General features: G+C 33.0%; 1 protein-coding gene across 1 annotated transcript in view; it reads right to left on the bottom strand.

Annotated features, from left to right (window-relative positions):
• UBA6 (ubiquitin like modifier activating enzyme 6) overlaps nt 1–15,045 on the bottom strand; it is an 81,966-nt gene that overhangs the window by 17,358 nt on the left and 49,563 nt on the right. Inside the window, exons 15-23 of the mRNA XM_065914662.1 lie at nt 13,834–13,901; nt 13,033–13,111; nt 11,866–11,946; nt 7,142–7,219; nt 5,631–5,812; nt 3,926–4,031; nt 1,737–1,826; nt 1,548–1,628; nt 405–533 (exon numbers count right to left, since the gene is read on the bottom strand). Of these exons, the coding sequence (XP_065770734.1) occupies nt 405–533; nt 1,548–1,628; nt 1,737–1,826; nt 3,926–4,031; nt 5,631–5,812; nt 7,142–7,219; nt 11,866–11,946; nt 13,033–13,111; nt 13,834–13,901 (894 nt within the window). The remainder of the gene's footprint in view (nt 1–404; nt 534–1,547; nt 1,629–1,736; nt 1,827–3,925; nt 4,032–5,630; nt 5,813–7,141; nt 7,220–11,865; nt 11,947–13,032; nt 13,112–13,833; nt 13,902–15,045) is intronic.

The raw sequence follows: 15,045 nt of genomic DNA, 5'->3' as shown, positions 1-15,045 counted from the left end.
AATCTGGTAGCTACAGTCCATGGAATTACAAAGAGCTGGAACAACTTAGCGACTAACACTCTCACACTTGAATCAGTGACATTCAGCAAGAAATCGGTTGTGTGTCCATCATTTGTTCTCAGTTAACCTATTCATTTCTGGGAGGTTGGGAGGGGGGTTCAGGATGGGGAACACATGTAAATCCAAGGCTGACTCATGTCAATGTATGGCAAAAACCACTACAATATTGTAAAGGAATTAGACTCCAACTAATAAAAATAATTGGGGAAAAAAGAAAACCTTATTCATTTCTGAAAAGGTTCCCAAAACAAAGAGTAGACGTTTCAGGTCAATTAAATGAATGTCATAGCAATTAAATGAGCCAAGTTTAGACTTTTACTAAATGTTTTACAGTATACACATACCTTATGGTTAAAATATTTTTCAAACTTTAATCTTGCTAATTCTACACACTGGGACCAATTTCTAGGTCTTCTGCTAAGTAACTTAATCACTTGAAAACAGCCTTCTAAACTGTGTCCAGTTTGTATCTTCTAGAATGAGGAAAAAACAAAACAAACACATGCCCAATTAATCACACAAATATACACATGCATTTCCCAGGAATTGTTAGCCAGCTTTTGAAATGCTAGCTCATGTGCCTTAATTCATTATTTTCATATCAAGCTCCCTGTCTCTGTCTTTCTCCTTTCCCTCTTTCTTTTCTTTTTTGGATGGGGAATGGGAAAAGACCGCATGTAAAATTTTAACTTTCTAATTGTTTCTTATCTCACAAGTCATCCTCATGTCTTGTTAGCTGTAAGTTAATACTATAAGTGTACTTATTATAAGAAGGGCTATGAATAATATTTTACACTAAAAAGTTGGTCTTTTTAGTGCAGAATTGAAGGAAAGTAAGAAAGCAGCTTTGAAGCTATCCTTACCATGAGACTAATAAAATCTGAAACCTCAGCCTATTTCTGAAATTTTCACTAGAACTTACCTCAGTTTTTTCCAGAGAGCTTAACAATCTTGTTTTATTATTTGTAGCTGTCTCATCATTATCATCACACCCTGTTAGGCTGAACCATATGAACTCCTGTTCTGTGAGTCAAGCATGGTAAAATATTGGCAATTCCATATAGTTTGACCAAACTAAAAAAAGAAGGGTTATTTGTGACCTGCTAACTTCAGGATTCCTCAAGTACTTCCTTACTATGTAAATAATAATGCATAATCTCTGTTTAAGAATGTAAAATAAATTATTTATAGGCAACTTGAAAGTAAGATTACAAAAAAAAAGAGAAAGTAAGATTACAATGACAAAATGTTGGGGTTAGCAGATACAAACTATTATATACAGAATGGATAAACAACAAGGTCCTACCGTACAAAATAGGGAACTACATTCAATACCCTGTGATAAACCATAATGGAAAAGAATGTGAAAAGGAATGTGTGTGTGTTTATTTGTATATATATAAAATTGAAGCATCTTACTATACTGCAGAAATTAACACTATACTGTAAATTAACTATACTTCAAAATAAAATGTATTGATTTTTACCTGTAAGACTTCTTCTGCAGATGGATACGTTTGCCAAAATTTGTTAAACAATGAAGGCTTGTAGGAAAAGGAACTTTCAAACTATAACAGAAAAAGGAAAAAAATATTATAAATAGGAGTCTGTTTAAAAGTTAGAAATACCATCTTTTCTATTTCAGAGAAAAATTTCTTATACAGTATCTTTATTACCTTATCTCTTGCCCATTGTATAGTGTGTTCAATAGCAGCTGGAAAGGATTTTAGGGTACAAAATGGTATTTCTTCTTCTGGGGGATCCCGCTAATTTATAAAACATGACAACAGTTAGCAGCAATGACAATTTTTAATGGATTAAATTTACTTCAGTGTTTTAAGACCATTAAGAAATAAAATTCAAAAATGAAATAAATTCAACTTTTAAAAAATCTTTTTCCTAGGCATTAAGGGGAAATGCTGATTCTTCTGGCACTCAACAGACTTGTTTATATAGCAAGGTAACAATAAACTCTTCTGGTATCATGCAGTACCATAACAGACTACCACATATAATTATTTTATTTTTCTCAAAGCATCGAGGTGACATTTAAAAATTTATAACATTATTTATTTTGAAAAGTAATTAGAGAATTCCTAATACAGTGCTCAGCATACCATGAGTTTCTTTCTCCAAGGAGAAACAATATTTGCAAACAGGAATCATGTACTCTTGATGCTTGGTATGGTCTCTTACAGAAAGCATGTATTAAATAAATGACAGATGTCTTTGTTGTGTCTTGTGAAAATGAAGAAATCCACATTTATTACAGGGTACTTTTGTACGTTTAGTCTTATTGGCTAACCCAATCTAAACAACTCACTTTGTCTCTTTTTACTTAGAGAATTTTTTTTTAATTGTAAAGATTTGTGCTGATTATTTTTTCTTTAATTTTTTATTTCATGGCTGTGCTGGGTCCAGCATGCAGGCTTTTTCTATTTGTAGCAGGACGAGGCCACTCTCTAGTTGCTCTGTGCAGGCTTCTCACTGAGGAGGCTTCTCTTGTTGCATAGCACAGGCTCTAGGGCACACGGGCTTCAGTAGTGGCAGAGTACAGGTTCAGTAGCTGTGGCTTGTGGGCTCTAGAGAACGGGCTCAGTAGTTGTGGCACACAGGCTCTCATGCCCCATGGCATGTGGAATCTTCCCAGACCAGAGATCAAACCCATGTTCCCTGCCCTGGCAGATAGGCTGTTAACCACTGGACCACCAGGGAAGTCCTTACTTAGAGTTTTGTATTTTACTTTGCTGATCTATAAAATACCACGAAATATTTTATAAGTCAACAGGAAAGTCAGAAGGAACATTTAATTCTAGTTTTCCTGAATATGAAGTCACAGTCTATAAATACAGGAGGTGGTTTGGGAAAGATGTGGTAGTGTGAGAGAATCAGGACTTTCAGAAATCTGCAACATCCCCTATTTTGAAACTCTTCCAGAATGACCCTGGCATATCATGATTTTCTCCATCTAATTTACTTCGAATCAAACTTATCAACTTTGTCTCTATTCATGTCTTTACCATATAAACTTCTGATTTTAAGAGAGGGGAAAACAAATTTTATTAAAATTTAAAAATTTTAATAAACCACATTGTACCCATTAAATAAAGGGAATGTTGATGCTTAAAAATAATAGTCTTTCAATTACAAATAGGGCTGACCTTTTTAAAATTCTTTTTAAAGCCCACAATTATTTCCTAGACTAGTGATTTTTAAATTTAGTAGTATCTCAATATCACTTGTAGAGGTTAAAAAAAAAGTTACATCTATATCATTTATATAAAATATACAGTATAATGACTTGGTTCCTCATATGGAGAAACTGAGTCTTCAGTAAGATTTTGGGTGGGTCACTAAGGTTGTTAGAAACTAATCAAGCAGCAATAAGAAACAGTAAACTCATAAGAATAATATTCTAGAAAGACCAGAAACAAAATTCTGATTATTAAAAAAAATACATTTAGGGCTTCCAGGTGGCTCAGTGGTAAAGAACCCGTCTCCCAATGCAGGAGACACAGGTTCAATCCCTGGGCCAGGAAGATCACCTGCAGTAGGAAATGGCAACTCACTCCAGTATTCTTGCCTGGGAAATCCCACGGACAGAGGAGACTGGTGGGCTACAGTCCATGGGGTAAGTAATAGAGACAGACATGGCTTAGCAAATAAAATAACAACAAGAAAGTAAGTTTAACTACATTTTTAAAAATGTCTACACATATATGCACAAACATCATTGGCAGATCAAAATCAGAACAGATTAGGGATGCTTAACCAAATGTGCTGACTGATAAAAAGAAACAAATTATGAGACAGAAAAGTGATGAGACATAAAGAGACATTTACTTAGAAAATCTGGTTTGCTTACATGACTATTGTAGGATTCGGTTAAATGAGGTACAATGACTTCAGTGTGTCCCTTGGTGCCCATCGTCCCAGAATCTAAGAGGGGCCGCAGATTTGCTAAGCATCGGCTATGCGTAAAGAAGGTAGGTAACAAACACAGAAGTTAGTTAAGCAGTGGACATTCTACCAATGTTTACTGACCATTATACACACGGATCACTTCTTGGATACAATATTTTAGGAAACAGATACATTACCACCAAAAACCCACTTATTATTTCCATCCGCTTCCTCCCATAAACATTGTTGCTCAGTGTAGCAACTTTTGCCTCTACCTTCCATTATCAAAATTTAGTAGTTTAAGAAGAAGATATATTGTATTTATCTTGTCCTAAAATGCCTACAAAATTGTGCTCTTATTTTTTTTCTTCTGGGTTAACTCTTAATTACTGTATTACTCTTTCTTCTCTTGCTTTCTATTTCTTCTTTGGTCATTTTCTCTATTTTTTGACTCTCTCTCTATAACTATATATATATATATATAAAACTCTCTCTATATATCTACCTTACTATGGGCTTCCCTGGTGGCTCAGTGGTAAAGAATCTGCCTGCAATGCAGAAGCCAAAGGTTCTATCCCTGGGTCAGGAAGATCCCCTAGAGAAGGGCATGGTAACCCACTCCGGTACTCTTGCCTGGAAAATCCCAGACAGAGGAGCCTGGCAGGCTACAGTCTGTAGCGTCGCAAAGAGTTGGGACACAAATGAAGCGATAGCACAAACGCACCTTACTATATCTTTTCAACATTTTCTTTATCCCAAACCTTCTTTCTAAAGAGTTATAATACCTATATTCTGTATACTTGCATTTCTTAAAGTTTCTTTTTGTTTTTTGCTGGTCAAGATTACAAACTTTCCACTATACTCTCAACTGGTAAATATTCCTGCTAATAAATCTGCTCTAGCACTCTAACATTAAAGAGTCATATAAACATGTAAGAAAGATTATATAAGGTGTATATATCACAGTCATTTATTCATCTACTTATTTAATAAATATTTACTGAATGACATCATGTATTGGGCACTGAAGATAGTGTGATGGGAAAATAAATAACTGAATAAATGATTTAGTGAGGAAACAAACATTAAATAAATATGCACATCAATAAAAATAAGTGCTATGAAGGAAGAAAACAGTACTGTGAAAGATTATCAGAGAAGGATCTAATTTAGAATTTAGGGGTTACAGAAAGTCTGTTTCAATAAAGACACTCAGGCTGAAACTAAAAGGATGAGGGGAAAAAAACTAAAGGAAGTGAAGAGTGAGTAGGTAGATTTGGGGTTGAGTTTCAGAATATAAACACAATTTCTTGAGATTGAAGGAGAGTATGTGCAAGTCCTTGAGGTGAAATGTGTTAGATGTTCCCCTGTAAGAATTGAAAGAAAGAAAGTGTAGCTAGAATAAGGAAAGTCAGGGAAAAATAGCAAATTAAGGTGGAGTCATGGACAGGTGGCAGATAGTCTATGAAAAAAATTTAGGTTATTTTAAAGACTTAAAATTTTACCCTATCTATAGTGAAAATCATCAGAAGTTTTGGGTTCAAGAACTATCATAGGAATGTATAGAATAATCAGAAAATTTAATAATTGTTGAATAAATGGGTATAAAAAATGAAGTAAAAACAAAACAAAGACAATTTCTATGAACCTGAATTTTAAGAACATACCTGTCTACATATCTCCTGGCTTCCACATTATCTAATGCTGTAATAATTATATCCTGCTTAGTATAGAACTCATCATTGTAAATTGCCTCAGTGGCTGAACATACTTTGTTCAAATGTGCATCTATCTTTAACTGAGGATTTATTTTCAGGGTTGCATCAGCAGCAGTATAGCTTTTTGGCTTCTAAACAACATATAAAAACAGAGGAAATAAATGTTAACAGGAAAAATACATATACAATTTACATATGAAGAATAATGTAATGAGATTGACTGTCATTTTTAGTTTGTGAAAATTATATTCGTTGTGGTCATGCTACATTTAATACTCCATATTAGAATTAATAATTCACACATTATGAAAAATATAAACAACCTATATTTTATAGTTATGTGCTTTAGAATTCTTAAAATATTAGTTACGAGTCCAATTAAACGAACATTTTTCTCTATTAATGAGGTATGAATTGGTTAAGTGCCTACAAAAAGTTGAGAACACATTCAGCAAAATATCAGAAACGTTAAGTTCTGCAGAAAATGAGCTCAAAGGTATGGTAATTCAACATTTTGGAACTAAAATCTTTCAAAAAAATTTACCATTTCTGGATGGATATATTTAAGAAATTATTTGTTTCAGTTTTATAAAAAGATTACACATTCTTTTCTTAAAGGTTTAATGATCATTTTTAAAATCACAGGTTATTATTTCAAATGTTACATACAAACTGTAAACATTAGAAGTTTAAAGCAAACAGGCCTTAATAGTTCTTCTATAAGTAAAATGCACAAAGTTCAGTGAGTGAATATCATGACATAAATTTTAGTTCATTAAAGACCCTGTTACTTAGTTCTTTATATTTGGATAGGTGCGCCATTTGGTTAACTATGCCACTTATACAACTATATGAAAGTATGCTCTACCTTTCTGTTTATGATATTTCTAAGCTTATTTACTAAGATTCTCAATGAGTTGTAAAACAATAAAGTGAAAAAACATTTCTAAAGTCAGAGCAAAGTTACTTGACAGTTTCTTTTCCTGACAAATATTTTGACCTCTATAAAAAAGACAGAAAATAAGCATTGGTTTATAATCAAAATGGACTGTTAAACAATCAAACAAGATCAAAAGAGCAAAAAATTCTCAAAGTTTATCTGTTTTATAAGAAAACTTAAAAAAAAAAGACTGTCAAATCTGTCACCTATAAAAAACTTCAAATTAGGGACCCTGTTTTTATATCCTTAGATGTTTCTAAAGTTAAATACATGATACATCTTAATTATAAAATGACAAAAATATTGCCCATGATTCACAACTCAGATTTTAACATCCAGAATCAACACAAAAATAATTTTTATATTAAAATAAAATTATGTATTTTCCCTATGTCATTATCATTATTTGATAATTTGAGAGATTCTAATAAAATAGATACTATGCTTGTTCAAGCACCATTTTCTATTTTTCTATTTAACACAATAGAGGATTTAAATTTGAATCAGTGTAACAACACACCTGTATGTGATGAGGACGAAATAGGAACTGTCTATTCAAGTTGGATTTTTCTATCAAGTCAGGATCTGTTACTGTAACCTAATATCAAAGAAAAAAAAAGCCTGAAATTACATAAGAGATAAGTTTAAATTGACTTCGCTTTCCTCTGAATGACTAACATCCACAAGTTATAAATCATTTTGGCTAGTGAAAGTTATAATAAAAAATACTCAAAACTGGTTACCAATACTACTGTTTTTATACTTACATTTAAAGATGATATTTAGCATAAGAATATGTCAAACAAAATAGCTGAAACCAATCGCAGATCCTGATCAAAACAACTTTTTCCTTCATAACAAAATAGAGGCTAAATATCACTATCACATTTTAGAAACACGTAATGGGTTAGTCATAGAAGAGTCAGCTCTTTTTTCTATACATGCTTATTCTCAATCTTGATTGAAAAGAACACTTACATGTTTCAATTTGAAAGGAATTCTTGCTAAAGCAGAGGTATACAAACTACAGTGCAGGTGGCTGTTTTTGTAAATAATTTTTACTGGAACACTGTCACACCATTTGTTTAAGTATTGGTTATCGCTGTATTTATACTGCAATGGCAGAGTTCAGTAGCTATGACAGACTTAACATCCACAAACCTGGAACAGTTACAGTCTGGTTAAGAAAATATTTGCATACCTCCATTTTAAAGGATGCAAGATGAAAGTAAACAGAGCGAAGACAATTTAAAAAGTAGTCATAATGCATTTGTCACTTAAGCTAGTATTTGTAGATTTCACTAGAGGCAGTACTTTTCAGAGTGTGTTCCAGCTGTTAGATGTTTACTGGTATTCACAAACACATTTTCTTTTAGCTACTATTTCTCTGATATACACAGATTTTTGCTTTCAATAGTTCTATGTTATTATGTGTTAGGTGTTTCCTTGAAACAGGAGGAAAAAAGCACAGAAAATGTCTTTTAACAGAAAGCTTAACCATAGTTAATAATTATATATATAATAATTCTAATTACTGTGATTACTGGTTAATAGCCTTTTTCTGCCATTTCCCCCAACCCCACTTTTTAATCCACCATCAGTTTTTTGTTTGTTTGTTTGTTTTCTACTGAATTGATCAAGTATTCTTGACCTGAACCCTACTTTAACCCCTCACAAACTGGTATGGAAGTTAAATCTCTGTTTTTATGCAATGATATTCAAAATTTTAACATGTACATGTGACTTAAGATCTAAAATGAAACTCTCCATTTCCTCTAGAACAATGGAGGATATCTGAACTCTCCCCTCTATTTTCTGTGATATCAAGGAACATTTTACTTATTTTTAATCATCTCATTCCAAAATGTCAACACTTTAATTAAAGGTTTTAAAAATCAATGCTTATCTAAACCTAAGACTGTTGTCAAATGCCTCTATTTACCCCTGCTTCACACACTGCCTGAATTAATCCCATAGTTAGTTCATTCACTGAGAACTAGCTAGCAATAATCTTTCATCATTTTACTTGTCCGTTAACTTTATTTCTATCAAAAGATAATTTAGTTGGGTATAGAAATTCAGGTTGATAATCACTTGTACTATGAAGACATGCTTCCTTATCTTCAGGTGTGTATTTATTGCTGGTTAAGAAGTCTACCAAGTAATCATTTTTTGTAATCGTTTCCATTTCTGCATTTGATCTGTTTGGGATTAATTTAGCTTCTTAATCGGAACACACTTGTCTCTTCAATTCTGGAAACTTCTGTCATTATCCTTACTTTTGCCTTATCTTTACTCTCTCTAGAAATTTTACATTTATGTTAGACTATGCAAATGTATCCTTTCATTAAAAAGGAAGAAGACTCTCTCTACAATACATTCTAGGTATTTACCTCTTAGTCATCAGTTCTCACTTCAGCTACATTTGAATTTTAAGTTCACTGACTATACAGAAATTCTTCCTTGGCTTTGGTAAAAACTGCCTTCCCCCCCTTATGTTTTCATTACTCCTTCTATGTCTTTGGTCATTTTTAACTTTACAGTCTGTCTGTTATACTATCTGTAGCACTTCTATTATCTGTATTTCTTGGAGAGCTAATTCTTCCATTTTCACTGGCTGATTCTTTCAGGTGGTGGGCCTCCCTAGTGGCTCAGCTGGTAAAGAATCCGCCTGCAATGCAGGAGACCTGGGTTTGAACCCTGGGTTTGGAAGATCCTCTGGAGAAGGGAAGGCCACCCACTCAGTATTCTGCCCTGGAGAATTCCACAGACTATATAGTCCATGGGTCACAGAGTAGGACATGACTGAGTGTGACTTTCACTTTTCAGGTGGTACCTTTTTCTAGAGATTTGTCATTTTCCATTGTGGATTGTCTTGAATGGATGTTGATTTTGCTGTATAGTCCTATGTACGCTCAGCGTGTCTATCACCATAATGCAGTTTTGCCCTTGTTTAATCTAGAGGTTTCAATAGCCCCAAATTTGTTATATTCTTTTATCTGCTTGAAATTTTTATATGATAAAATTTTGGACCCATACACCAGCATGGTGCATGCTGAGTTGCAATTTCTCACAAATGACTTCCCTTTCTATTAATAGTTAATGTACTAGAACACTTTTGAATTACCACAGCTTTTAGTTCAGTGACTAATTTCCCTCTTGGTTCCTGGAACCACAGGATTTCTCTTTACTTCCTTCTAGTTAAGTTTGGATACACACGTAAATATTTTGTAAAAGAACAATTTATATAGAAAGAATAATTTAGAGTATTTGCAGTAGGTTCAAGACTGCCCCTTTAAAACTTGTTTTGTTACTTGAAGTAAGTTGGTTTATTTACTACAGGTCTTTTCCTGACTTTTTATATGCTGATATGTATTATGAATTTCTAAGGAGTAAAGTAGGTGTTATTCAAACTTAAGCAAACAAAGAATTTTCTTTTCTTTTTTAGAAATATTTTAAAAGTCAGCAGAACTAATAGTGGTTTGTGGAAAACAATTTAGGAAATGTTGAGCAAGAACGCTGTGTGGATCACAACAAACTGTGGAAAAATCTTAAAGAGATGGGCATACCAGACCACCTGACCTGCCTCCTGAGAAATCTGTATGCAGATCAAGAAGCAACAGTTAGAATTGGACATGGAACAACAGGCTGGTTTCAAATCAAGAAAGTAGTATATCAAGACTGTATACTGTCACCTGCTTGTTTAACTTATATGCAGAGTGTATCACGAGAAACGCTGGGCTGGACGAGATATAAGCTGGACTCAAGAATGCCAGGAGAAACATCAGTAACCTCAGATACACAGATGACACCACCCTCATGGCAGAAAGGGAAGAACTAAAGAGCCTCTTGATAAAAGTGAAAGAGGAGAGTGAAAAAGTTGGCTTAAAACTCAACATTCAGAAAACTAAAATCATGGGATCCGGTTCCATCACTTCATGGCAAATAGATGGGGAAACAATGGAAACAGTGACAGACTTAATTTTTTTGGGTTCCAAAATCACTGCAGATGGTGACTACAGCCATGAAATTAAAAGATGCTTGAAGGAAAGTTATGACCAACCTAGACAGCATATTAAAAAGCAGAGACATTACTTTGTCAACAAAGATCCGTCTAAGTCAAGGCTATGGTTTTTCCTGTAGTCATGTATGGATGGACTATAAGGAAAGCTGAGTGCAGAAGGATTGATGCTTTTGAACTGTGGAGCTGGAGAAGACTCTTGAGAGTCCTTTGGACTGGAAGGAGATCCAACCAGTCCATACTAAAGGAAATCATTATTCATTGGAATATTCATTGGAAGGACTGATGCTGGAGCCGAAACTCCCAATACTTTGGCCACCTAATGCGAAGACTGACTCATTTGCAAAGACCCAGATGCTGGGAAAGTTTGAAGGTGGGAGGAGAAACGGATGACAGAGGATGAGATGGTTGGATGGCATCACCGACTTGATGGACATGAGTTTGATTCAGCTCTGGGGGTTGGTGATGGACAGAGAAGCCTGGCAGGCTGTAGTCCATGGGGTTGCAAAGATTCGGACATGACTGAGCGACTGAACTGAAATAGCAAGAATAATATAACTGTAGATCTGCCTATGACTGTAACAGCAAGCTTAGTAAACTATAAAACATGAACTATTCCATAAATTTTAGTCCTTTAGTTACTATTAAGCATCACGGTAAATCTATGACATCACTACTGCAAGTACTACTACATCTTAAAGGCAAGCAGCATCAATGAAATATATTTTTATTTAAATATATGACATGGTTTTCCAATTAACTCACATTTATCATCTTAATTTATATTGTATACCAATGTTTATATTTTCATTCTTCTTTTGATCACCAATTGAAACAATATCTGAGTACTCTGCAACTTTCTAATGTTAACTTCTCTCATCTTAAATATTTATTTAATAAGAAGTAGTATCTAATGAAATAACAATATTAATGTGCTTTTTTATTTGAAAAGCCCATTCATATTTGATCTTCATAATTATGAGGCAAGTAGTACAATAACAGTTTCACAGTAAATTAAGAAAGAAAGTGAGGAGCAGAAAACTCAAGTAATTTGCCACAAAGTTACATGAATTGTGAAAAATGGTCAGGGTAGATTCATCCAATTTGTAGCCTAATGCCCTACCCTCAAAAATCAATGCTTTGGATCCAGGCAGTCAAATATGATTCAAAAATGGGCAGCCAGAGAAATATAACCTTTTAAGTCTCAAGGATTTATATCTTACCATTCCCTTCTCTTTGCCTGTGCCAACACCAAGCAAAGCAAAATTTTTTAACATTTCACAGCCTATGGCTCCACATCCTACCTGTGGAGAAGAAAAAATTTATTAGATTAAATAATATTAAAACTTCTACTTACTAAAGAGCAATTTCATCTTAGTTTTCTTCAAATGCTGTTATAATAACATACTTTTAAAAATACTGTGAATATTAAAAATAATTTTTTAATTATTTTATTCTAAAATATTTAATGGTTCATGGTATCATGAATGTCTCAGCTAAGGAAAAAAATGTATAAATCATAGAAGGAAAAGCATAGTATTTATAATTCTTTTAAACAGAAGACATTTTAATATTCCAAACAAAAGCCAAAGATTGAACTCATTTTTTTATATAAGATGGAAATAGCCAGCATGAAAGAGTGTAACATTCTAATGAAAAAGATTACTTGTTTGCAGAGAATTTTCTAAATTCATTTGATGAATATAACTATTCTAAGCCTTTTAAATAAAAACTAACAATAGTTCTACATGTAAGTAAAAGCTCAGCAATAACTGATTTTCAAAATGTTACTTAAAAAAGGAATATTAAAAATCAGCAGTATTTTCAGGACCGATTATAACAGTTATGGCAGGAGAAGAAGTTTTATGCTACTAAGGAGCTTCCCTGCCCAATACACTAAGACACTTAAGAAAGATCTACCTACAAACTTTTACATTTGACAAGAAAAAACAGAGAATCTCCAACCCCCCACAATTTGTAATGTATTTCTAGAAAATCATTTCATGTTCAAAACTATTATACTTTAGTTTTACATGTATTAATTCTTTCGGTGATGGGTTGGCAAACTCTTTCTATAAAGGGCCAGACTGAGTGTTTTCAGCTTTGTAGGCCATGTGGTCTTTGTCACAATGACACAACTGCCACTATTAAACTATAAAGAAGCCATAGGCAACATATGAATACATGGTCTTAGCTGTGTTCTCATGAGACTTTATAAAAACAGGCAGTAGGATGGATTTGGCCTGCAAGCCACAGTTTATAAATTCCTGTTTTACACATTTCCTGAATATCTTCTGTATTATTTAGAAATGGTACTCCTTTAACAAATCAATTTGAAGCACTATAGCAGTTTGACTGTACTATTTATTCTCATCATTACTCCCACTTACTAAAAAGATATTCAAATTTTGTAGCTTCTGACATAACGTGTCTCCAATGCAGGCTCGTAAGGCATCATATCTATCTCCTCTGGAGAAAACAACACAAACCAAGAAAACAGAAAGGCATAAAAAAATTAAGATTAGTTTCATTACTGCTGGTATCAATTTAATGTTTTACTTTAAGTAGAATACTCTTCTTCCAAACAGATAATTAATTTTATTTGAAAAAGTGAAAAAACCTCATAAAGAAATCAGGTTTTTCTTTATTCCATTTGACTAATATAAATCTAAATGACTTGAATGAAGGTGACTTTAGTTTATCTAGAAAAACATTTTTAAGGCAGAGATTTTACAAAGGTTCATAGAGAAGACTATGAATGGGCTTTGAAGCTGTTAACCCACTTAAATTGAAAGCAGAACTTTGGGATACATGTATTTTTTGGAGAAAGAATTTATAAGCTTTGATCAGATTCTCAAAGAGATCTGTGACCCAAATAAGTGAAGACTGACTGACATAAATAAAAGATGCAGGTACCAACTGTTTTCATCTGAAATCAGAATGGTGTTTTGAAATTTAACCACTCTCATGATACACAATTTAAAACTTCATATTCAATATTAATAAAATGTCTAAGAGATACTGCATTACTATGACACAATTTATACATGCAGAGGAGAAAAGACTGCAGAAGTGAGTGAATTAGGAGAAAATACACCTAAAACAAATGCATGTTTATACAAAAATTCTTTAATTTTGGTGCTGATTATAAATATACAACTAAGGAAAAAGCAAAAAAATGTCAGTATTACCGTGGGAGAAATTCTTCTCGTTCAGGTTTGCTGAAGGATTCGACAAGATCTGCTGCTTCAATGTATAACTTAAAGTAGAATATAAAAACACAGCTTACTATGTAGAAAACTAAACTGCTAGAAAAAGTAATTCTCTTCTGTAGTATGGTTAAATCTGGAGGAATTATAAAAAGATAATATTTGATTCAGGTCATTTTAGCCATCTTACAGATGATATATCTTAATCTTAAACAAAAGGAAATTTCACCTCCAAATCTATTTTCTGTAACTACATAAAAATTCAGGAAGCATCGTTCAATTTCAACTACATTTGAATAAATAATTTGATTACTTTGATAGGAAAGTATCTATCCTATATTATTTTCGAACTCGGGTATATTGTATTCGCTTATAATTACTACACATACTAAGAGGAAGTGGTCTATGGAGCCACAATCTCAGCATCTAAAATAACATCAAACAGAATTAGTTTAAGTTAATGAAAAAAATCACTCAATCTCACTCCAATTTTCATTTTAAGTAACTTATATGGCTAAATTTGAATGTGATCATGAACACAAATAAATGATTACTTATTTAAAGACAGACTACATTAATAACACAATTTACATTCCCTATGCTGTTAACAAAATTATACCTAAACCACTCTTACCACTGAATTTGTACTGTGTTAAACCAAATAATTCACCAGCAAAATAGCATTACTTAATAGCATTTGTCAAATTTAAATTATAAATTTACAAATTTTAATTATTAAAACTAAATTTAAAACTTTTAAAAACAATATGTTCAAAGTTTTTCAAAACCTAAAGGGCCTGAAGAGTGTCCATTGATATACTGTTGCCAGTTATTCTTTCTGGTAACAGAAACCAAGGGTTTTCCATCTTGTGATGCTTTTACCCTATACAGTTCTCAAACTTTTATCACTCCTATGCTTTCTACCTTCAGAAATTTATACTTAGATGCTAGGGAAGCTGAAGATTCATGATGCCAATGTAACTCCACGGAACAGTTCAAGAGTCCTGAAAGTGCATGACTGCTAAGCTAACAGTAGTGGAAACCAAATATAAGGATAGAAAATTCATTTCCTCACTCTCACAAATGAGAGAAATTACATCCTAGAATGCAACTCTGGGTTAAGTCCCAATATCTTCAACAAATGATCTTATCAGTTTCTATTACAGAATTAAATTTTGGTGGCACATCACACCC

The sequence above is a fragment of the Muntiacus reevesi genome, chromosome 22, assembly GCF_963930625.1.
Source record: "Muntiacus reevesi chromosome 22, mMunRee1.1, whole genome shotgun sequence".
Lineage (NCBI taxonomy): Eukaryota > Metazoa > Chordata > Mammalia > Artiodactyla > Cervidae > Muntiacus > Muntiacus reevesi.
The sequence above is the reverse complement of the archived record's forward strand: the minus strand, read 5'-3'. Positions and strand labels throughout refer to the sequence as shown.